This window comes from Dama dama, chromosome 18 (genome assembly GCF_033118175.1).
Source record: "Dama dama isolate Ldn47 chromosome 18, ASM3311817v1, whole genome shotgun sequence".
NCBI lineage: Eukaryota > Metazoa > Chordata > Mammalia > Artiodactyla > Cervidae > Dama > Dama dama.
The window spans coordinates 106,982,509-107,006,124 of NC_083698.1; the positions used below are offsets into that span (position 1 = coordinate 106,982,509).

At 43.7% G+C, this 23,616-nt stretch overlaps 1 protein-coding gene across 1 annotated transcript in view; it reads left to right on the top strand.

Moving 5' to 3' along the window:
* Positions 1-23,616, top strand: part of ZNF862 (zinc finger protein 862) — a 33,860-nt gene that overhangs the window by 3,477 nt on the left and 6,767 nt on the right. The window contains exons 3-7 of the mRNA XM_061166572.1: positions 3,544-3,655; positions 4,891-4,995; positions 6,476-7,173; positions 8,618-8,774; positions 22,489-22,593. Coding sequence (XP_061022555.1) covers positions 3,544-3,655; positions 4,891-4,995; positions 6,476-7,173; positions 8,618-8,774; positions 22,489-22,593 — 1,177 coding nt within the window. The remainder of the gene's footprint in view (positions 1-3,543; positions 3,656-4,890; positions 4,996-6,475; positions 7,174-8,617; positions 8,775-22,488; positions 22,594-23,616) is intronic.

Genomic DNA, 23,616 nt, shown 5'->3' on the forward strand with positions numbered 1-23,616 from the left:
ATTTTCCTTTGATGCTATTTTGTGATGTTTATTAAATAAAGGCAGTCTTGGCCTACAGGATTGGGTGTAGGGTGTCTTGCTTGTCATTGGCAGAATAATGGATAGAGGTCAAAGACTTCCCCATCACTCTATCCCGTTATCCTCTTTCATTTTCTTCCCAACCCTTATCACTGTATAACATTCTCACATTTATTTATTTACTTAGATGTTTGCTGACTCACTCTCTGCTATATTCCCAGCTAGAAAAGTGGAGCAGTATATGGCATGTAATAGGTTCTCAGTATTTTTTTGAATGAATGACTCAAAATAGCATCTCTACAGGGGCCTTTCTGCTATATGTGTGGGTGGTGTGATGAACACTGCGTTCTGTGTTCTCTGGGAGACTTGTTGGTGCTGCCAAATAGGAGCATTTATTGTGTATGTGTTTATTGCCTCAACATCATCTCTGGTTCCTAGTCACTGACCCCCAGCAAACCTCCTCCCCTTCCCATAGAAGTGATTATTCCCTTCTCATTTGCCTCTGGACCCAGTTTTGTTATTGCACTTATATCACAGTTGTCTGTCACCTCCCAAGGGGTTTTATTCTCCTTAACAAATATAGTGTCTTTTTATCTTAGGATCTCCAGGCACACAGAAACAAATAAAATGTGTGTTCAGTGAACAAATGAATTAAATGCCTATGAAATCCTGTGGTGGTGATGGGAAGAAGGGTGGCGATGGTGAAGGTGGTTTTAAAATGAGACAGTCAGCGTAGGCTTCCTGAGCACCAGGCGTCATAAGGGCTTCCTGCTCAGGGGACGCAAAAGTGCTTCGCTTGGTGGACAGAAAATCCCTTGAAAGAGAGATGGACTGTGAGTAGGAACTTGAGTGGGTCGATGGAAGTGGGCTGAATCGGGGAATCTAAAGACTGGGTGTGTGGAGGAAAGAAAGATATAATACATGTTTTGATTACAGTTATACTTACCTGACTGTAGTAGAGGTTCCAGGTGGGGCAGTGTCTAGAACTGAGGAAGGGGAGTCAGGCTTAGAGGGGATTTGGTGCTGGGCTCAGAACTCAGAGTTCTACCTTATAGACAGTAAGAATCACAAAAATAGAACATCCAGGGATATTCCTTGCTGTCTGTGTCAATGAGAAATTCCTCATGTTCAAGCAGATTTGTGTGTGTGTGTGTGTGTGTGTGTGTGTGTGTGTTTTGCATGTCATTAGAAGGCTCTTGCTATAATATTGGTTAAAAGAGAGGTACCAGGGTTAGGGTAATTACCATTCTTGTTGGGAAGATACTTCTTTAGTATCTAAACATTCAGCCCTGGCCATGTTCTTCATCCTTGTGGCACTCACAGAGTGATGGGTCCGTTAGGTTTCATTATGCCCACCTGGTCCCTCAGGAACGCGGGGTGGGTGGGAATGAACAGGGAGCCCTGCTTGCCCTGGGTCACACACTCTGACCTGTCCTAATCGGAACAGCTTGCCCTGTCGCCCTGGTATGCAGTAGTCCTCCTGGGCTCTTCCTTCAGTATGATCTTGAGGGTTTTCTATCCCCCTGCCCCACATTGGCTGTCCTTAGGCTATATCCTGTGTGTACCTGTTTCCTGTCTGATTGCCTGCTTTTTAGTGGAACCCATCCTGTAGCGTGCTTGCAGCAGTTTTTTGGAATTATAATCACATTTTGCTTTGGAAGACACTCTGAGAGAAAATAGTTATTTAAAACATACACATTGGCAGTACAATTCCATTGTTGTTTAAAACTGTTCATTCATATATATTCATAGACAAAAGACTGGAAAGTTGCATATCAGATGTCAATATAATTCTTTTTCACTAGGGAGATTGTGGGTGATCTTAAAGAATTTTTTCTTTGTTTTTTGGCTTTCTGTCTAAATTTTCTGCAGTAAATATTGACTTACAAGAAAAATGCTCAAATTATTTTTAAATATACAAATCAATAATGACTGGTAAGATTTACGTATACTGTTTTTCTCAAGGAGCTTCTTTGTTGAAGTTAGATATTTCATGTACTTAAAATTGGAATATAAAGTGACAGGCAAATTTTTAAAAATGTACTGTAACTTGCTATAAATGGAAATAGCCATTGGACTATTTGGACTTACCAAATAGTCCCCTTCAGTGTTCTCACTTTGGAAGGGCCGATACCCCAAGGATGTGATTTTCCGAAGTGTTTTTCTTTGGGGGAGGGTTTTTTTTTTGTTGTTGAAAATTTTATTTATTAATATTATTTCTTTGACTAGCTGGTTAATGTTGGTGGTACGAAATTTAAAAGGATAACCAGCAACCAATTCTGAGTGTTTTCTGATTATTTCTTTTATAACTGCTTGGTTCACGGCTGCAATATCTTACTTCTCTGGGGCTATTGATGATACTTTTGTTTTTTTTAAAGATTGTTTTCCTCCCTGCCTCACATCCATTTCCTCAGTTCCTCCTCCCCCTGTCCCCCACCCCCATCTGTTTTGGTCTCTGTCAGATGTGTAAGAGCCTTTTCTTGATGTCTTGGTAGTCCAGTTGTTTGCTGATTCTAAACAATGGAAAGCCAGAATTCTAACTGGAATCTCTGAGCATGTGGGAGGGAGGGTCTTGCCATCTTGGAGCCTGTGTAAGGGATCTGGCATTTGCTGGTGAACAGTTTTCCCCCAGCTCTTGTTATTTTAGCCTTGCTGCCTTCACTCCTAGGCCAGTGGTTCCTGGGGCGGCCAGGGCCTGAGTCTCTAGAGGATTTATTGGTGTAACTTAGGTTGTTTCTCAGTTTGTCTACTGTTGGGTGAGGATTCAGTTTTCTTGGATCTGCTCAGTTATTACTTTTTCATCTGCTTTTCAGTTAGCAAAATTATATTGCTATTGTCCCCTTGTTGTGTTGTCCATCCTAGTGGGTGTTTCATTTGGAGAGTTTTTCATGGGAGGGGGGTGTCTTAAATTCAAAAGGAGGAAGCAAAATTCAGTGTACTTGTTGAACCTGCCATCTTAATCCAGAACTCCTTGAAACATTTTCTGAATTTCCTTGCCCCTTTCTGGCAGAACCGAGCTCCTTTACAAGCCCGATGGAATATAGTTCTCAGCTTTAAAGCATTGCCCATCTTGATCATTGACACATTCACAGACATAGTTCTCAGTGACATTTGAGTATTTCCAGAAATCAGATACATCTTCCTAAGTGGCTATTTACCACGTTCAAGATTTTGCAGAAAGAAGCACCGTTGGTTGTTTCTAACGCACTGACTAAGAAGTAATGGGTCCCGTGGGACAGCAGGTGAGGAGCATGCAGGGAGAGAATTGTGAGTCCAGAGTCAGCCTTCGTTACAGCACTTTGGTTCCAGGGTGTGGCCCTTCCTAGAAGAAGCGGTCTCGTTCCCTCTGTGACTTGCACGCGGTAGGGGAGAGCGATGAGGTGCGGTCCTGTGTGTAGACTGACAGTGCCCCCTCCCCCAGTCTGATCTGTTCCCAGAGTAGGGGTGCCCTCAGGTGATCGTGAACACAGCCGTGGAAGACCCAGGAGGAAGTTGGTGCTTACCTGGCGTCATTTTTCCTTCCAGGCTCCTGTGACGTTTGATGACATCACGGTGTACTTGCTTCAGGAGGAATGGGTGCTGCTGAGTCAGCAACAGAAGGACATCTGTGGTTCTGACAAGATGGTGGCACCCCTGGGTATGGCCCCTGTTCACTTCCCCACAGCATTCCCAACCATATCTGACTGTGACAGGCTTGAGAATTGTCTAGAATCCGACCATTTTTTTCCCAACATCTTGACACTGTTTATCCACTCAGTCCTCTATCTGGCTTAACTGACTATGGATTCACACATCATGCATTCTCTTCTCCACTTAAACTGGCCAAGAGAAGTGGGGAAATTGGGCATGCCAGGGCTAGACCTGGATGCCTCAGCATATCCCAGGGCGCCTGGGGCAGGGGTGGGGCAGGGGGGGCCCACCTGTGGACGGTGCTGCTGGAAGGTGGGTTTTGTTTCAGTGCCCAGAGGACACTGGAGGCGGTGGGCAGCGGTGGAGGAAGCCTCAGATCTGCAGCATGGAGATCTGGTCTCAGTGCTGGCTCTGCCACGAGGCCTGGCCAAGCCCATTAGCCTTTTCGAGGCTTGGTGTCATTCTTCACTAGCTTTCCCTTTTCACAGGCTTGTAGCGGTTTAATGAAATGAAACAACTTAAAAGTTTGTGCCCGAGTAGATAGTTTTCATCTTTTCTATTTGCTGAATGTCCTTTCTCTGCTTCTGTGGATAGACTTCTGGTACCACGGACAGAAGTGATTGTAGTTCATTGTGTCTGTGTGCATATATACTCTTCTGATTTCAATTTGATGACCATCACCATGCCTTTCTTTGCTTCTTTTCACCTTGGCCCTTGTCTAAGGTTTATGGGGGCAACAGTCTCAGCTCTCTTTGGATGGAAGGGTTGCGTTCTTTGTGTCTACTAAAAAGTTTGAAAACTGATGATTCTTTTAAACCAGAAGTTGCAAAGTAACACTGGGCCAGATTTGGTCTACCCCTTTGTTTTCTTTCTTTCTTTCTTTTTTTTTGTGTGTGTGTTTGGCTTCTTTAAAATGCTTAAATAAGTTTTCTGTTTTTAGCCATGGAGGGGTTCACATAGAAATATGATTTCTGGCTTCTCTTGATAACTGGGATGGTCTGGCCGTGCTGACCCTGCATCTGACTGATAGCCTCTCCTGAATTTGAGCACCTGCCCTGACACCTGGGCTCAGATCCACAGCCTCCCCTTCTTGCCCCCTGCACTTGGTTTCCTCAGATTATTGTCTGGTCCCACTCAGCATTTGAGTTTGAGCTTCTGTTCTGAACCAGTAGCTTTTATAACCTTTTTAACCTGTGTGACCTGGATTCAACCTCATAGTGCTTTTCTCTGTTCCTGACCCAGGACCAAGTATTGCCAGCCCAGAGCTGTTCTATAAATTTGAGCAAGGGCCAGAGCCATGGCTTGCCAGTGTCCAAGGCCAGAGGAGTCACTTGAGCCCCAACCCAGGTGAGCGTAGACCTGCCCCGGGAGGAGGGGTGCTTCACTGGAGGGAGGGAGCAGGAAGCTGGGCCCCAGGCCTCTGGCCTGGTCCTCTTCTACCTGTGCACCAGTTACACACGAATGCTGCTCCTCCCCCAACGGTCACTTGATCTAAGATATGCACACCTTGTTCTCCGTACTCTCATCTCCCTTTAGTGTATTTCTACCTGAGAGGAGATGTTTCTGTATAGCGATATATTCTAAGCTCCATGGAGGCATGACTCAGTCTCATTTACTACTATAGTCCCAATGCCAAGAAAGATGCCTGGCAAACAGTTGCTCAGTAGCTGATTGAGGAATGAACAGGTGAATGAACGGATAGCCGCTAAGTCTTGGGGACTGATGTTTGCTTTCCTCCTTGGATGAGCCTGTCCTCTTCAGGGATTGGCTTGGCCAGAGCCAGGCCAGATGGCATCTGTCACCGTGTAAGAGACCGCATTAACCCAGCCCCTCTTATCGGAGAAAGGGGAGGTGGAGCTTTCCTACTTCCTCTTCCTCATTCCTACTTCCTTTAGGAATGGCATCAGGGAAGATTGCTCTCCCTTGTGGCCTATCTAGATGGACTACACAAAGCCTTGACTTGTTTTGGTTTGTGTTTGCTGTGTTTGGCTCTTAACTTTGGGCCTATTGACTCTATTAGTAGATTTGTGCTTCCAGGTTTGGTAATAGACCATTTTGTGGTCCATTGGCCTGGAGCAAATACTGTCAAGTCCTTGCCCGCTGGGCATCTGAACTTGTTGGTACATGAGAAATGGCACCAGAGCAGTTAGAGGTGTCTAAGCTGCATTTCAATTAAGGCATGAAGAAAGAAACTTCTGGTTTAGCTTAAAGAAGAAAAATCTTAGTGAGGTCCTGGAAGTTTTCACTTCTCGGAAGGGGTGCTGAAGTAGCCCTCCCAGGGGGAATGTAACCCAAGATGGATGCAGCTCAAGAGAACTCTCTGGGGGCCAAAATTGTCTGCTTGGTAGAGGGGTGGGGGTGTTTTCTCGCTCTGAAGATACATGAGCCAAGTGCAGATGCCTGTCTGGCAAGGGTACCAACGAGGGGGATTCCTGCTAAGTGTGGAGTAGTGGTGTTTGCTTCAGTTACCTCTTTAACCCTACATTCTCTAAGTTCAGTGTTCAGTCTCTAGTAAATAAGTCTGCTCTCTTGAAGGCTGTGCCACTGTCTTAGGCTGCACAGGTGAAATTTTAGAGATCTCTTTTTAGCCAGGTGTATCTGTCCTTTATATTAGGGAAAAAAGAACTTCCTTAAAGTCCATTTGTTTCTTTGGGGTTAGGCAAGGTGGGCCTGGGGGCTGGGGGCTGGAGAGAAAACACAGGCACAGTGGGTTACTTTGTGGCTGTGGTTCCAGCTTTCATAGAACGTGGATCTGAGCACCTCTGAGTTGCAGTGACTCGACCTGTAGGATTTCAGAGAAAATTCCATCTGTTTCTTTTCTCTAAAGGAAAAAACAAGATGGGCTTCATGGAGGAAATGGACATGCAGTGCCCATCCAGAGAAGTTGGGCTGTACCTGCCTCCTCAGAAGGAAGCCTGTCTGTCCCACTTCAGCTCAGAGAGAGGCAGCGTCCAGGGAGACTGTGCAGGAAGAAGCAGCAAACCCTCCAAGCCCCGATCCATCCAGAAGTCGTGGTTTGCGCAGTTCCCGTGGCTGGTCATGAATGAGGAGCGGACGGCTCTCTTTTGCTCTGCTTGCCGGGAATACCCATCTGTCAGGGACAAACGGTCAAGATTAATAGAAGGTTATACCGGACCATTCAAGGTGGAGACTCTCAAATACCACGCCAAGAGCAAGGCCCACATGTTCTGTGTCAAGGCCTTGGCCGCACGGGACCCCCGCTGGGCAGCCCATTTCCGGAGCACCCAGGAGGTGTCTGGTGATGTACTGGCCAGCCAGGGGCCCTTCTTCCCTGCAGATTATTCCATATTTTACCCCCCAGGGCCTCTGGAGGCCTGTGATAATGTGGCCCAGCTCCTGCCCAGCTCAAGAGCCACCCTAGGGGACCCTGGAGGGAATGGAGCAATTCCTGCATTGTACCTGGACTGCATCCCTGATTTCAGGCAAACAGAAATCGTTGATGACGTCCGCAGCTCCTCAGATGATAACATTTTATGTAATGACTCTGCCGAACCCTGTGGCCAGGTAATATGTTTATAATGATGGCTCAAGGGGGAGGATTCCGTACTGACAACAATGTATATTGCACGATGATGGTGGAACAATTCTGTTAGCTGTAGCTGCCGCTGACATTATCATGTTACCATAAGCTGCCATGCTTCAGCTGTGCCGGGTCTTGTTTTAAGTGCTTTACATGTATCAGCTCCTTTATTGATCACAACCCCCCTACTACTATTATCTCCTTTTGGTAGATAACAAAACATATTAGTGGGGCCAAATACTCTAACTTCTGACATAAAGAGAACAGCTACATTCAGAAAAGCCATCTTTATCCAGAATCTAAAATGACCACAGAACTCCAGAAACAATCCACAATCACAAAAACAGCCACAAAGCTCTTAAATAATCAATGTAAAAGATATGTTTTAGCTTTAACTTTGGAATCATGTTTCTTCAGAATTTAGGTAATGTTTTTTTAATGCTGCACTGAAGTGGGTGTAGCAACCATAGTTAAACTCACCTTTTTGGGCAAGAGCTAAGATGTAGCCAGAGACCAAGGGCGCTCATGGCGCTGCCCTCCCCCTGAGCCCCTTGCCGTCAGCCCAGGGCTCTCCTTCCACGCCCTGCTGCACTGCTGGGACCTCCAGACTCCACTTCTGACCTCAGGCCTGTTTTATCAAATGCAACGGGTTTAGTTTCTGATTCTTTGGAAAATTGCCCTGCAGGGAAGCTGTGTTAATTGAAATCTCTGAGTAACCAGATCCGTCTCCCTTTCTCAACTTCCCGTCCATATAAACGGGGTTTTACTACAAGTCATTTTGAGCAGCCTCTCTAGTGTTCTGGTGAGAAGAGGTCAGGCGTTCCTCATTCCTAACGTCATAGATAAAGTTAGTAAGCTCGGATTTTTATGGAATCCAGAAAAGGGACAGAGCTCATTTCCCTTCATGTTCCCTCAGTTTTTAGGATTAGAAGATAATAAACAGGTCTAAGCTTTTATAGCCTGAATTCCTTTAGCAGTAAAGTGTGTGTTAACATAGTCACTGAACAGGAGCATCTTTACTTGTTTTACTGCTTCTTTCCATCCCGATGGGGAGCCTCAGCAGGGGCTCAGAGGCAGCGGCCACCTTTGCAATGGTGGATGATTACACGGTGCTCTCGAGGATGGGTGCAGCCACGAGGCTCTGCGAGACCCCTGTTCCTCAGTGCACTGTCCTTTCCTTCCCAGAGAGAAGAGGAAGGATCTTCCCTTCCTTCTAGGATCGTGATGAGGTTTGTGTTGTTACCTACCGACTCTGGGCTACACACATTTGCACCTTTGACTTTCAACGGATAGCTGAATTCCTCAGAGCGCGTCTGGGCCTCTCGGCAGGCTTCCCAGGAGAAACAGGCTGTGAACAGGACCCCCGGAGCATCACGCTGGGTGTCCGACGTGAGAGGAGTACTGAGCGCCTGCTGCTCTTTGTTGCAGGATCCTTCTGAGGAGGGGCTGTTGGAGGCGCTCCCGGTGGTGTTTGAGGATGTGGCAGTGTATTTCACCCGGGAGGAGTGGGGCGCGCTAGACAAGCGGCAGAAGGAGATGTACAGAGACGTGATGCGGATGAACTATGAGCTGTTGGCGTCCCTGGGTAAAGATCTGAGAAGCCCCCCTGTTTGCGCCATTGCTGGAGATGGGGACCCGCGAAGGCAGCTGCGCTTGTCCTTGGTGTCCCATTCCTGCCCTCTATCTGCACGTAGGCAGAAAGTGATTAGATCTTTGCATCTCAGAACTTTCCCTGCCTCGGGGTGCTGTGCTTTATCTCTTCTTCATCCACCCATCGTCATCCATCTTCCACCAAACACTTACTGAGCACCTACTGTGTGCTGGATGAACAGGCACGAGTCAGGGTCTCTGCTTCCAAGATACTAGCAGGTTTGTGGGAGAGACAGGCACTTTAATAAGAAACTAGAAAATAACACAAGCTTTGTAAAAGAGGTTCAGGGAGGGCCCCCGGGGCCGCTGGAAACAGTAGCTTAATGTGGCCAGGCATCCAAGGGAGGGATAAGGACAGGCTTTACAGAGAATGAAGTGCTTTAACTGCGCTGAAAACCAGGCACACAGGACAGAGGACGGGCTTCCAGACATGACAGAGCTGGGAATGATGTGAGCGGAGGCAGGGAGGTGAGAAAGGGCGTACGGGTGGGCTCCTGGATTCCACCTCTACTTTGAGCCAGCGCTGCTTCATCCCCGGGCCAGTGGGGTGGGCAGGGTCGGCCCGGGTGTCCCTGGGCTACAGGCCTCGGAGAAGGATCCACACACGCTGCTGTCACCTTCCCGGAGCAGTCTCCTCTCTTGCATCTGCTGCTTGTTTTTCTCTTTGCCTCCTTTATCCATCAGGCACCCTGGATTTTCACGTGGCACCAAAAAGACAACTCTTCATCTTAAATGCTGTTATTATTATTATTACTAGCCTGTATTGTAACAAAAACCTTGCAGAACAGGCTGCCGTGCCTAACTTAGGAATTCCACCAGCGACCTGGGTCATGACGTCTACAGAATAAGGAATCCGAGTATTTGTGGCTTACCAGGTGTCATGTCCCCGGCTCATAGCACCCTTTCCTGTGCACCTGAGTATTTTCTGAACATCCTTGACCAATATACTTCTTGTTCTTATCATTGTTCACAGAGTTTTAAATGGCTCCTCAAACATTCAGAAAGGATGTGAAAAATTGTTTCTTTCATGAGGACATAGGTATTGTGCTCGTGTCCTGGGCCAAGGCCTTTGAAGCGCACCTTCAAAGAGCATCACTACCACCCAGTGTCTGAGCGAGCGAGCAAGGAGGAGATTGGTTTTTAAGAAACCAGTCTTACAGGAAGCTGGTTTTTCCTTTGAAGGAGTGAGCAGCAGTGGTGCACTCTGCCCTCTGGGCCCCTGTGGAAAATCATGGGGAAGACGGGGGTGACCGGTGGTACAGCAGTGTGTTTCCCACAGCGTGGGCCTGACTTGGATTGTTGAGCTGGACTGTGTCATCTAAGCATTTTTTATCCTTTTCTTTTTAACTTCTATATGTTCGGAAGTGGGGAAATCTTCAGTAAGTAGGCCTCTCCTCCAGGAGAACTGAGGTGCAGAAAGGGGCTGCTGCCCTGGGGTTAGAGGTTGGGGTTGGCTCAGGTCAGCTCAGCTCAGGTTGTGGGTCTTTGTGGTCCGGTGGTCCTCAGGCTGCATCGCAGCGCATTTGTACTGTTGATTTCCTTGTGCTCTTGTCGTTTGAGGAAACCCAGCTAATTCTTTAGTTTCTTTTATTAGGATTTACAACTAGTAGGTTTGTTCTTTTAGATTTTATTATTATGGTACCTGTCTTTTAAAAAGACAGTCTCAATTTGATGCAGTCAGATTTAATGTTAATCTGTCAGTTGTGTAGCAGTTAAACTGTTGTCGACTAAAGCTTTTCAGCTGGTAGTTTCCAGGTTAGGTTCAGCCTCCATGGCCCCACCAGTTGTCTTATCAACAGGACTGAACTTGTAGAGGACAGTCACTTTGATTATGGAGAAAAGAAAAGGTTTGTGCTTTGATTTTAGTGCTTTCCTCTGTCAACCTTTACTTTTGTGGACTTGCTCATTTAGAACTGTTTATCACTATGTAGAGTTCCAGCTGTTCTTTTATTTCAGTATTTTAAATTCTGGTTTCAAACTTTGGCCATATTTGGTGATATATCTTGCTCCCCCCACCCCCCCAAGAAGAAAACTCAGTTACATTTCACTGTTAAGAAACTAATAGTTATCAGTAACAGAAACGGACAAGCCAATACAGGGACTATGTGGTAACCCTTGTTTTTACTAGTAAAGGTGTCATCATATGCAGAGTAGCAGGTCACTTCAGGTGGGCAGTGCCTTTTCTACAGGTGAGCTCATCAGCGACTGCTGGACCTCACTGCTGGGAGAAGTCAGATCACCAAGTGGAGAGAAAGCTGAGTGGGCGAGCCCTCAGTGGCATGAGCCGGAGTTAGAGTGTCTCATATGTTGTCTAGGTGGCTAGCTGCTGCACAGTGGGCCATATCTGGCTTCCTGGTGGGGCTCCTGCTGAGCCAGAGAGAGAAGAAGCAGTGCCAGGAGCCAGAAGGGCCATCTCCAAACTGGTGCGGGAGCCAGCCTGCCAACCTTGGGGTCAGAGTAGCCTGAAAGGATCAGAATCTGTCTTTGCAAGCCAAGCCATTTTTTCTGGACTTTATGTGTGTGTGTGTGTGTGTGTGTGTGTATCAACATGCACATGCGTGCACGTGCTATTTATATCTCTTTAGTCACTTTTCCATTACTAAGACATAGGAGAATCTGTTTGCAAATTCCCTGTTTCACTTGTTCTGAAGAGAACAAAAAGAAAAGGTTTTTTAGCACCATTTCAGCCATAGTTTCAAAGAGCTGTGCCTGGGGTTCAGCACTTCTGGGGCCAGTGTGGTCATACTGTGGATAGTCAGAGGTGACCAAGCCCCAGGGGAGTGTAACTGAGGCAAACATTTTCAGGGATGTTCAGTCTCATGTATAATTTCAACTAGTTTTTAAAAATATTTCTTCATAATTATGTTTTTTAAAGACCTTTATTTATCTATTTTATTTTTTGGCTGTGCTGGGTCTTGGTTGTGGTGGGTGGGCTTTGCATTTTGGTGATTTCTCTTGTGGAGCATGGGCTGTAGGCGCGCAGGCTCAGTAGTCATAGCTCACCGACTTAGTTGCTCCTCAGCATGTGGAATCTTCCCGGACCAGGGATCGAACCCAGGTCCCCTGTATTACAAAGCTGATCCTTAACCACTGGACCACCAGGGAAGCCCAATAATTATATATATTTTTAATCGAAGTAGTTCTCATATAACAAAAAAAATGACAGTTCCTGTCCCACCATTCTTTATTGCTGAATCCTCCTCACCAAAAATTTTTAGTTGTTTCTTCCAATAAATGGTTTCATTATGCCTAAGAAACACACACATATAGACATTGTTTTTTAAAGCACAAACTTCAGCAGGATGCATTTCTAAAACAGCTTCATTCTTTTCCATCACCACTTGCTTGGGTCACCTCTTTGGGGATTTTCTTTTTCACCCTTTGGATTGTCAAAAGAAAATTCAGAGAGCTTTCCTGATAGGAATATTTTATTGAGGAAGAAACAAACTGTTCATGAACTGGGAGACTTCACACCCAAAATGGTTAAAAGCTTGGCTCTCAGCACGTAATGCTCAGTTTATAAAATGTGAATTAAGGAGTACTTTTTAAAATTGTGATTATAGTCTCTCTAGGATAGTAGCACTGTTTACCTTTTCTTGTGTGTAACTAATTGTCTCAGAAGCTGTACAGTCACTCTGACATGAAGGAAACTTAAATTTTGTTTAAGACCAGAGTCAGCATTTTGAGGAAATTAGGACAGTTTAAGATTTGGTTATGTGATTATGAGTGTTTGGTCCAGGTGTTTATTCAAAAGATGGCCTCTAGGACTTCTCTGGTGGTCTAGTGGTTAAGACTCTGCCCTACCACTGCAGGGGACATGGGTTCAATCCCTGGTCAGGGAACTAAGATCCTGCATGCTGAGGCCAAAAATAAAAGCAAATTGTGGCCTCCATTTTGGCTTTTTTACAGGGTGAAACCTTGAGCGGGGCCCATGACTTGTCACACTCAGGTAACAGATAGGCCTCCAGTCACTTTTTAGTCACATTTGTGTTCTAATTTAATTAATAAAATGACCAGTACTGTACTCTTCAAGACTGTCCTGATTAGGAGGAGAACTCTGGGAAGATGGTAGAGCACCAAGAATCTGTTTCCTTACCTGAACAACAGTTGCACTGGTACAGTCTGTCTGGTGTAGCTATTTTGGAACTCTGAAATCTGTCAGAGGCTTTCAGCTTACAGGGGAAGAGTTGGAAAGTAAACTGTGGTTAAGTTTGGTCAATTTCAGCTCTTAGTATAGTAGCAGCTGCCCATCTCTCACCCCACCACAGTGCAAGCAACTGTACCATATGCCTAGAGCAGGTTGCACACAGTTGGCAGGAATTGGGGTGGGCCAAAAGGGCACTTCTTTTTTGTCTCTGCTTTTTAATATGCTATCTAGGTTGGTCATAACTTTCCTTCCAAGGAGTAAGTGTCTTTTAATTTCATGGCTGCAATCACTATCTGCAGTGATTTTTGGAGCCCCCCAAAATAGTCTGACACTGTTTCCCCATCTATTTCCCATGAAGTGATGGGACCAGATGCCATGATCTTAGTTTTCTGAATGTTGAGCTTTAAGCCAACTTTTTCACTCTCCTCTTTCACTTTCATCAAGAGGCTTTTTAGTTCCTCTTCACGTTCTGCCATAAGGGTGGTGTCATCTGCATATCTGAGATTATTGATATTTCTCCCGGCAATCTTGATTCCAGCTTGTGCTTCTTCCTGATGCTGAAACTCCAATACTTTGGTCACCTCATGTGACGAGCTGACTCATTGGAAAAGACCCTGATGCTGGGAGGGATTGGGGGCAGGAGGAGAAGGGGACGACAGAGGATGAGATGGCTGGATGGCATCACCGACTCGATGGACATGAGTTTGAGTAAACTCTGGGAGTTAGTGATGGACAGGGAGGCCTGGCGTGCTGCGATTCATGGGGTTGCAAAGAGTCGGACACGACTGAGCGACTGAACTGAACTGAACTGAAAAGGGCACTGTCCTCTAAATATCAGTCAGGGGTCAGTGCTCTGATCACTGATTGCTGCTTCTCATCACAGACGTGCAGACAAAGAAGTAAGCAGCCAATGTTGTATACCTCCCCCATTGCTGCAAGTTCTTCCCCCTCCTGTTTAGTTTTTCCCTTTTTCCTTTTTTGGAAATCAGATGTTAAAGACTAGGAGATTCAAAACCATATAGGAGGAAAATTAAGAAAGTGATTTTGCATGACTAGGGAAGGACTCGAAAAGACCTGAGAAGACTTTAAGTTTACACCTCAGGCTGATATTTGGCACAGAGATGGCCTATAATGATTAAAAAAAAATTAAAAAGAAAAATAATAATGGTAACCCCAAACAATAAAAACAGCAAACCTTGGGGACAGGAGGGAACCTGAATTCCAGAGTTTCCACATTATTAGATTCAAATGTCCAGTGTTCAACAAAATATCACAAAGCACACAAAGAAATTGGACAGTGTGACCCATTCAAAGGAAAAAAACTAAACAAAAACTGTCCCTGGAAAAGACCTGATGGCAGGTATACTAAATAAATACTTTAGAACAACTGTCTTAAAAATGCTCAGAGAACTTTGGGAAGATGTGGAGAAAGTCAAGACAGTAATGTATGGATAAAATGGAAATATCAATAAAGAGAGAAAACCAAAGAAGGATCCAGAAAGAAGATTGAGAGCTGAAAACTACAACTCAAATGAAAAATTAACCAAAGTAATACAAAAACAGATTTGAGCAGGCAAAATAAAGAATCAGCAAGCTTGAGGATAGGACAATGGAAATTATGGAGCTCCTGAAACAGAAAAAAAGTCAAAGAAAAATGAACAAAGCCCAAGGGACATGTGGGAAACCATCAAGTGGACCAGCATGCACATTGTTGGAGTCCCAGAAGAAAAGAGGGGTAGAAAAGGAAAGAAAGAATGACTAAAACCTCCTCAGCTTTGATCAGAGACATGGTGGCTCACACTGTAAAGAATCTGCCCGCAGTGCGGGAGATCTGGGTTCAGTCCCTGGGTGGGGAAGATCCCCTGAAGAAGGGAATGGCAACCCACTCCAGTATCCTTGCCTGGAGAATCCCACGGACAGAGGGGCCTAGTGGGCTACAGTCCATGGGGTTGCAAAGAGTTGCACATGACTGAGCTACTAACAGTTTCACTTTCACTTCATGAATACAAATATCCAAGAAGATCAGTAGACTTCAGGTAAGATGAACTCATACCCACACTGAGACACACTATAGTCAAACTTTCAAAAACAAAGAGAACCTTGAAAACAGCAAGAGAGAAGTGAATCATCTCATACAAGGGACCTCAAATAGATTATAAACAGATCTAACTTCCAGAGGCCAAAAGGCAGTGGGCAGATATATTCAAAGTGCTAAATGAAAAAAAAAGTCAACTGAGTCCCATATCTGGCAAAACTGTCCTTCAAAAGTGAGGGTGGAATTAAGAGATGCCAGGCTAAACAAAAATTGAGGGAGTTCCTTACCATTATAAGTTCCTTGCAAGTAATGCTCAAGGGAGGCCTGCAAGGTGAAATTAAAGGACACTAGACAGTAACTTGAAGGCTTATGGAGGAATAAAGACCTCAATCAAGGTAAATACATCGGCAGTTATAAAAGCTGGTGTTATCATAACAATGGTTTGTAACTACCTTTTGTTTCCTGTGTGATTTGAGATTTGTGATTTTTTTTCTTTAAAGGAAAAAAAGAATCTATAAGCTAGTATTTTCTAACTTTTGTTTGTAACTCCATATCTTATTTTCTACATAATTTAATACATTTAAAAGAATTACTAGTTTATGTTTTGGGACACACATATATAAAGATGTACTTTTGTGACATCAACAATGGAAAGAGACGGGGAAAGCTGTAAAGGAGCAGTTTTTGTATACTATTGAAGTTAAGCTAAATTGACATTAGAGTGTTGGTACTTTAGGAGTTAGATGTAATCCCTATGTTTGCTGTTGTTGTTTAGTCACTAAGTCGTGCCTGACTCTTTGTGACCCCATGGACTGTAGCCTGCTAGGCTCCTCTCCCTGGGGGTTTTCCTGGCAAGAATACTGGAGTAGGTTGCCATCTTCTCCTCCAGGGAATCTTCCCTACCCAGGGACTGAATCCATTTCTTTTGCATTGGCAGGCCGATTTTTACCACTGAGCCACCTGGGAATCCCTAAATGTAATTCCCATGTAACCAGAAAGAAAATAGCTATAGAATGGACACAAAAGGGAATTAGAAAGGAATTTAAACGTTTTCACTACAAAAATAAACTAAACACGAAAGAAGACAGTGATGATGGAAATGAAGAACAAAAGCTTAAGGCATATGGAAAACAAATATCAAAATGACAGTCATGAGTCCCTTCTTATCAGTAATTACTTTAAATGTAAATGGGTTAAACACTCCAATCAAAAAACATTGTCAGAACAGATAAAAACACATGATCCAACTATTTGCTGTCCATGGGAAACTAATTTTGGACCCAAAGGCACAAATAGATTAAAAGTGAAAGCATGAAAAACAATATTCCATGCAAATAGTAATCAAAAGAGAGCAAGAGTTGGCTATACAAGTATCAGAAAAAAATAGACTTTAAATCAAAAAGACATATGAGACACAGACATTATATATTTATAAAAGTTTCAGTATAGAAAGAAGATATAAAATTATATCTATAAACCTAATGACAGACTCTCAAAATTTGTGAAGCAAAAATTGCTAGAGTTGAAGGAAGTAAACAGTTCTACAATAATAGTTATAGACTTCAATATCCTAGTCACAGTAATGAGTAGAAAAACCAGAGAGAAGATAAGGAAATAGAGTACTCAGACAATAAACCAACTAGATCTAATAGATATCTACTAGATACAACACTCTACCAAACGGTAGCAGTATTCACATTCTTCTCATATGCACGTGAGGCATTTTGTAGGATAGATTACATTTGGTGACAAATTAAGCCTCAATAGATTTAAAAAAAAATAGATATCAAACAGTATCTTCTCCAAATATGATGGGATGAGGTTAGAAATCAATAACAACAACAACAACAACAAAAACTGGAAAATTCACAAAATTGTGGAAATTAAGCAACTTTAAACAACCAATGGATTAAGGAAGAAAATCACAAGAAAAATTAGAAGATACTTAAAGATGAGTGAAAACAAAAACAACATATCATTTTGACATGGGACAGAATAAGTGGTGCTAAGGGGGATATTTTTAGCAATAAATGCTTCCATTAAAAACAAGAAAAATCTTAAATCAACAACCTAACTTTACAACTTAAGGAACTAGGAAAAGAAGAATAAACTAGACCCAAAGCTAACGGAAGGAAGCAAATGATAAGGGTTAGAGCAGAGATAAATAGAAAATAGAAAAACAGTAGAGAAAAATCAGTGGAACCAAAAGTTGGTTCTTTGAAAAGATAACAAAATTGACAGACCTTTACCTACATAGACTAAGGCACAGGCAACAGAGAAGAAAATAGGCAAGTTGGGCTTTATGAAAACTAAAATTTTGTGCATCAAAACACATTGGTTAAGACTTTGTGCTCTCACTACAGAGGGCCTGGGTTCAGTCCCTGGTTGGGGAACTAAGATCCCACAAGCCATGTGGCATGGCTGGAAAAAGGAAAAAAAAAAAAAAAAGACAAACCTAATACAAAGTCAGCACACACAATGGGAGAAAATATTAGCAAATCATATATCAGATAAGGGATTAATACCAGGCTATACAGAGACCTCCTAAAACTCAACAGCAATAAGCCTGATTAAAAATGGACACAGGACTTGAATAGGCATTTCTTCAAAGAAGATGTACAAATGGCCAGTAAGCACATGAAAAGATAATATCACTGATCATTAGGGAAACATAGATCAATGCTACAGTGAGATACCACCTCACACCCATTAGGATGGCTACTATTAAAAAAATAGAAAACAAGTACTGATGAAGTTGTGAAGAAATTAGAATCCTTATTCCTTGTTGGTGGGAATATAAAATGGTGCCGTCACTGTGGGAAACGATATGGCAGTTCCTCAAAGAACTAAAGATAGAATTATCGTGTGTGTGTGTGTCAGTTGCTCAGTTGTGTCTTACTCTGCAACTCCATGGACTGTAGCCCACCAGACTCCTCTGTCCAAGGGATTCTCCAGGCAAGAGTACTGGAGTGGGTTGCCATTTCCTTCTCCAAGAATTATCATACGATCCAGCAATTCTACTTCTGGGTACATATCCAAAATAATTGAAAGCAAGGTTTAAACAGAATAGCAGCAATATTTTCAGAATATTCTGAAAACAGAATAGCAGCATTATTCACAATAGCTAAAATGTGGAAGGAACCCAAATGTCCATGGATGGATGAATGGATGAGCAAATGTAATCTATACATATAATAGGATATTATTCAGCCTTGAAAAGGAAGGAAATTCTGACACATGTCAAAACATGGATGAACCTTGAGAACATTATGCTAGGTGAGATAAACCAGTCACAAAAATGGCAAAAACTAGGATTCTATTTACAATAAACTGAAAAAGTACTTAGAATGGTCAAATTCACAGAGATGGGGACTGGTGGTCCAGTGGTTAAGAATCCACCTTCCAATTTAACAGATGCAGGTTCGATGCCTGGTCAGGGACCTTAAGATTCCACCTGCCTCAGTGCAGCTAGGCCCATGGGTCAGTTTATGCCTTTAGTCTTTTCTAGGCCCGGGCTCCTGAGTAGTCCCACAACTCCAGGAACTGCAGGTCATACGTCATTCCTATTAGGCAGAGGAAAGAAGCCCACTCCACTCTACCCTTCTCCATGGTAGTGTGGGGGACTCACAGTACACCTAACAGCTCTTTCCAGAAATGTCTCTAAAAATCCAACTCCCTGACCTCTTCACGTCCAGTGTTCTGACTCCCTCTTAGTAGCGAAGCTTTGGGTTACAGCCCAGTGTTTCAGCCACTCTTTCCAAGTCGGGCTTCGGTGGTCTAGCTTTGGAATGGGGAAAGAGTTGGCTTCTATTTTGAAGGGGCCTTTAAAACAGGCAAACAGAACCACACTTTAATATCCTGTTGCATATGTTTATTGCTAGTCCTGATTTACTGATTTTAGATATTATCTATTGATTCCTACTGTGGAGGATGAAGATATGGCCCTCTTACATCCCCCCAGACCCCCACTTCTCTTCCTTCCATCCTCTCAGAACAGGTATATCATACTTTTTTGGTTAATTCAATGTAAATTATTTGCCCAATAATGATTATGTATTATTTACTTTTCATCAAAGTGACATATGATGATGTTTCCTCTGCTGTAGGATTTTTTCACCCCCAGGAATTGAAATTTTTTCTTATTTTTTATTTTGTTAGTTTTCTGTGCTATCACCACTTCTTCTCAAGTTCTCCATGGAATTATACAACTCCTCAAAGAGTTTCTTCCACATGATTGAACATCCTGTGACTTATCTCACTTTTTTTCTGGAGATGTCTATCACTGAGTCTTCCATCCCTCTGCTCTGCCTAAGCTAGTTATTCTTTAGGCCTGCTGCATATCTGTGGCCTTGGACTTTGTTTTGTCTCTCTCCTATTTCCCAGATCTATTGTTTCTTTTAGGTTTACATCTTCATTTTGTTGGAGCACATCCTTCAGTAACTTTCTAAGAAAGGGTTCATGGGAGGAAATATTTTAAAGAGTGTATATCTAAAAATGCCCTTACTCTGCTCTCATAATTGATAACTTGGTTTGGGTATAGAGTTCCAGGTTGGAGATGATTATCTTCAGCATTTGAAAGCACTGCTTTTAGGTTTTACAGGTCCTGTTGAGAAGTCTAATTACATTTTTATTCCTAAATCTTTGATCACAGCCTGTTTTTCCACTCTTAAAGGATTTAAGATCTATCCCAGTGTTTTGAAGTACTTAGTGCTTAATGATAGAAATGTTTTTTCATCTTTTGTTCTAGGTATCTGGTGGCTCCCTTCCATGTGGAAACACACTTTCCAGTTTGAGGAAACATTTTTGTATTATTTCTTCCTTCCTATTTTCTCTTTTCTTTCTTCCGAGTCCTATTAGTTAGATATTAGACTTTCTAAATCGAGTCCCTGGTTTTTTTTTATTTTTTACTTTTTCTCCTGTTTTCTGCTTCTGTATTTTTTGTTTTACTTTCCTAGAGATTTCCTCCATTTTACTTTCTAACAATTAATTCTATTTAATTTTTAAAAATTTATTCTATCATATTTTTAATCTCAGAGTCTTTATTGCTCTTTTCATGGATAACTATCATGACTTTTCTTGGTGGGAATATTCTCCTTTTTAGGGGAGGGGTTGAAATTTTGTTTTGCTTCTATCTCTAGTTCCTTCCATTCTTTTTCCTTCTTGTTTCATGTTCACAGTTTGTCTTGGATAAATATCTTTAGGTTCATTCATATTTAAGAATAAAGCCTTAAAAACTGACTGGAATCTCTGTGTGCATGGCTGGGACTCAAGGGGTAGGTTATGAAAGGTTGTTGCTAAGCTGTGAAAGATGCTGGATTCTTAGCCTCCAGAGGAGAGGAATTCAGTCCAGGGCCAGTGACAAGGCTTGATTGCTCAGAGCTTTTGTGTCATAAAGTTTTATTAAAGTATAAAAGAGATAGAGAAAGCTTCTGACATAGACATCAGAAGGGGGCAGAAAGAGTGCCCACCTGCTAGTCTTTTGCAAGCTGTTTCATGTCTGTTAGAAAGCTATTAATCAGATAAGTGAGACACCTCAAGGCTGAGGGAGTTTCACCAGGCTCCTCTCCCACAATAATGCATTTTTGAGATAGGATGGCCCCCAGCCATAAAACAATTGATATGAAATCAGCCCAAGGTTTGGGAAAAGAAAAAAAGTTAGTCTTAGGTGGAGCCATTTTGAAGAAAGGCAAATTCCAAAGCAAATATATAGTTTCATTAACATAGCGTAAGATAAATATTTCCATAAGAAAAACACATTGGTTAGCTCAAAGTTTGAGAAAAGTTAAGTTCAGGTGGAACCAGGTGTAGTCATGGCAACACAGAATTTTAAGAGAGACTTCCTTTTAATTTTGTATAGAGAAGGAAAAAAATCTGACCCTTGTAGTTTGTTTCCTCCTGCCGCTTAAGGGAGAGAGAAGAAATGTCTGACACTTGCAGCCTATTTCCTCCATTTGGAGACCCCTGGCCTTCCTGCCTGTTACCCTCTTAGTTACATTCACTGTAGGGTGACCATATGTGCACCTGGATGTTTCATTGAAACACCTGCCAGAGTCTGGATCCGTAGGTATTTTTGTGAAGGGGGCTGGGGAGGGGCAGTTCTGTTTCTCTAAAGAAAACCTGCAGTCTCCCGCTTAGCTGTAGGCTGAGCTGGTGTTCCTGGAGCCCAGGAATACAACTTCTGGTCTGTAGGCTGTCTTCATCTATTTGCATTGCAGTGCCTCTCCTTCATCTTTCACTCACCCCAGCAACCCAGGGCCTAGAACCTTTCTGGTTGAGTTTTTCTGTGGACTAATCTCTCTTCTCCTCCTCGAGGCGGGGTGGTGGTATTTTCCGGGTTCCTGGAATGGGTGAGAGGACCTGGGCTTGAACGGGTCTCTTCTTGCCCGCCACCTTCTGCCACACCTGGTGCCTCCAGGTCCTGGCTTTTGTGGGGACTCTGAGGTCAGCCCTACTTCTTTCTGCCTGTTACCCCCTCTGCTGGCGTTTGGCGTTCAGCTGTTAGTTCTTCCATCTCCTTTCCTTCTAAAGATGTATTAACATTTCTAGTGCAGTGTTTCTCTTGGGCTTATGCTCCTTTTTACTGTTATTATTCCTTTGCCCTCATTTAAGAGATGTTTGAAGAAGGACATGTGTTCAGTCTACCACAGATTAATAATTTATTATATTTTCATTAGTAGTAATATGTGGGTGCACACACACACACACACACTAACATATAAATATATCCCAATGATCCAAAGATAAATAGTGAAAATAATCTCCCTTTTACCTTGTCCTTCAGTCCCTCCATAGAAGTGCCCACAGTTACCAGTTGCTTGCATATGTCTTTCCAAAAAAAGTTTATATACCCATTCACATTGATACATAAAAAGCATGTAAGTAAGGATGAATGGATTTTATTTTAAATCAAGAAAGCAATTTTTTTCACATATCCCTGAAGAATATTCATGTTTCCAGTAAAGGGCAGTGCTTAACCCACAGAGATGAATCTCTTTGAGTCGGATTTCAGGGTCCATTGCCAGTGTAGACACAGCGTTAGGGGCCTTTCAGGTGCCCTGTGGAGTAGCCACCTGCACCAAGGCCAGCCATGGGTGTTGCTGAGAAGCATGTGCATGGGACACTTGTTGGTGACCCTCTCCCACTTCTTCTGTGACTTTATCATCCCTGTCTTCTTTACTTTTGGCCTCTGTATTTCTTCCTGTTTTCACCCTTTCCCCTCTAGATGTGTTTAGTGGACTCATGGCTTCCATGTCTGGCCCATGGAGCTAAGGGATGCCCCTAATCTGGCTGCCTTTTTGGGTTTTAAGAATCAGTGAGCACCCCAGACAGGTATGCTTTCATTGCGCCCCTAGTTGAATAGATTTTATCAGGAAATACAGCCGAGGCCTCCCTGGGTCTTTCCAGTGGGTTGCTTGACTTGGTAGTCCAGGGCCGTGACGTCACTGTGACTCTTTGTCTCCGCAACAGGGCCTGCTGCTGCCAAACCAGACCTGATCTCAAAACTGGAGCGGAGAGCTGCACCCTGGATCAAGGACCCACACGGGCCAAAGTGGGGGAAAGGCCGTCCTCCAGGTGGGTCTTGACCTGCCGAGCGCTGATGGGTCTGTCCAGGGGCCAGGCAGCTACAGCACGTCACACAGTGTTAGCTCAGCCACACTCGCGTGAATCTGCTGTGCACGGGGCCCTTTGTTAGGCCCTGGGTAGAATAACATGAATACGAAACTAACCCTGCCTTCAGAGCATAAAACAGTCTGAGCAACTGGGACTGTTTGGGAAAAGTAAGGAGCTTTGATGAGTGGAAGTGAAACCGGGATGGTGTGGTAGAGCTGATGGGGGAGATACATGGTGGACACTGGTCACGAGGAGCCATGTGACCCACAGGCCATGCACCTTGCCTCCCTCCCCCCGCTCCTCTGGCATTTAGCGACAACATTGCTGGTCTGTGGGAGTCAGCAGTTTTGCATATGTCCATCAGTAACTTATTAGCCCCTAGCTACTGTGTATACCTCTGTGCCCCCTTTGTTTCTCAGGCTAATAAGACTTATGGATGTTTACCCTCATTTCTTTATGGTGCCTTGAAAGAGGATTAAGACCATCCAACAGCATCTACAGCCAAGGTGGTTAATTAAGCTTATGAGCATCTGATGTCACATGATCCCAGGGTAACAGTGTGGGTAGATGGGGCGGCTGGCTGAAGCAACCATGAGGATTAGCACATAACCCGTGGGGAGCCAGACTGACTTTCAGAGAAAATAATGGGAAAGGGTTTCAAGAGAAGCCACTCCTGGGAAGATCCCCTGGAGAAGGGAACAGCTACCCACTCCAGTATTCTGGCCTGGAGAATTCCATGGACTGTATAGTCCATGCGGTCACAAAGAGTCCAACACGACTGAGCAACTTTCACTTTTCACTTTCTGATTTCTAGAAAGGTGGAGCCCATCCATCTCCTCTGCTTTGCGTAAGGGGCGACTGAGCAACTTTCACTTTTCACTTTCTGATTTCTAGAAAGGTGGAGCCCATCCATCTCCTCTGCTTTGCGTAAGGGGTACTTACTGAATTGGGTTGTCTTAGCTGATAGGGGGCTGCAGAGTCCTG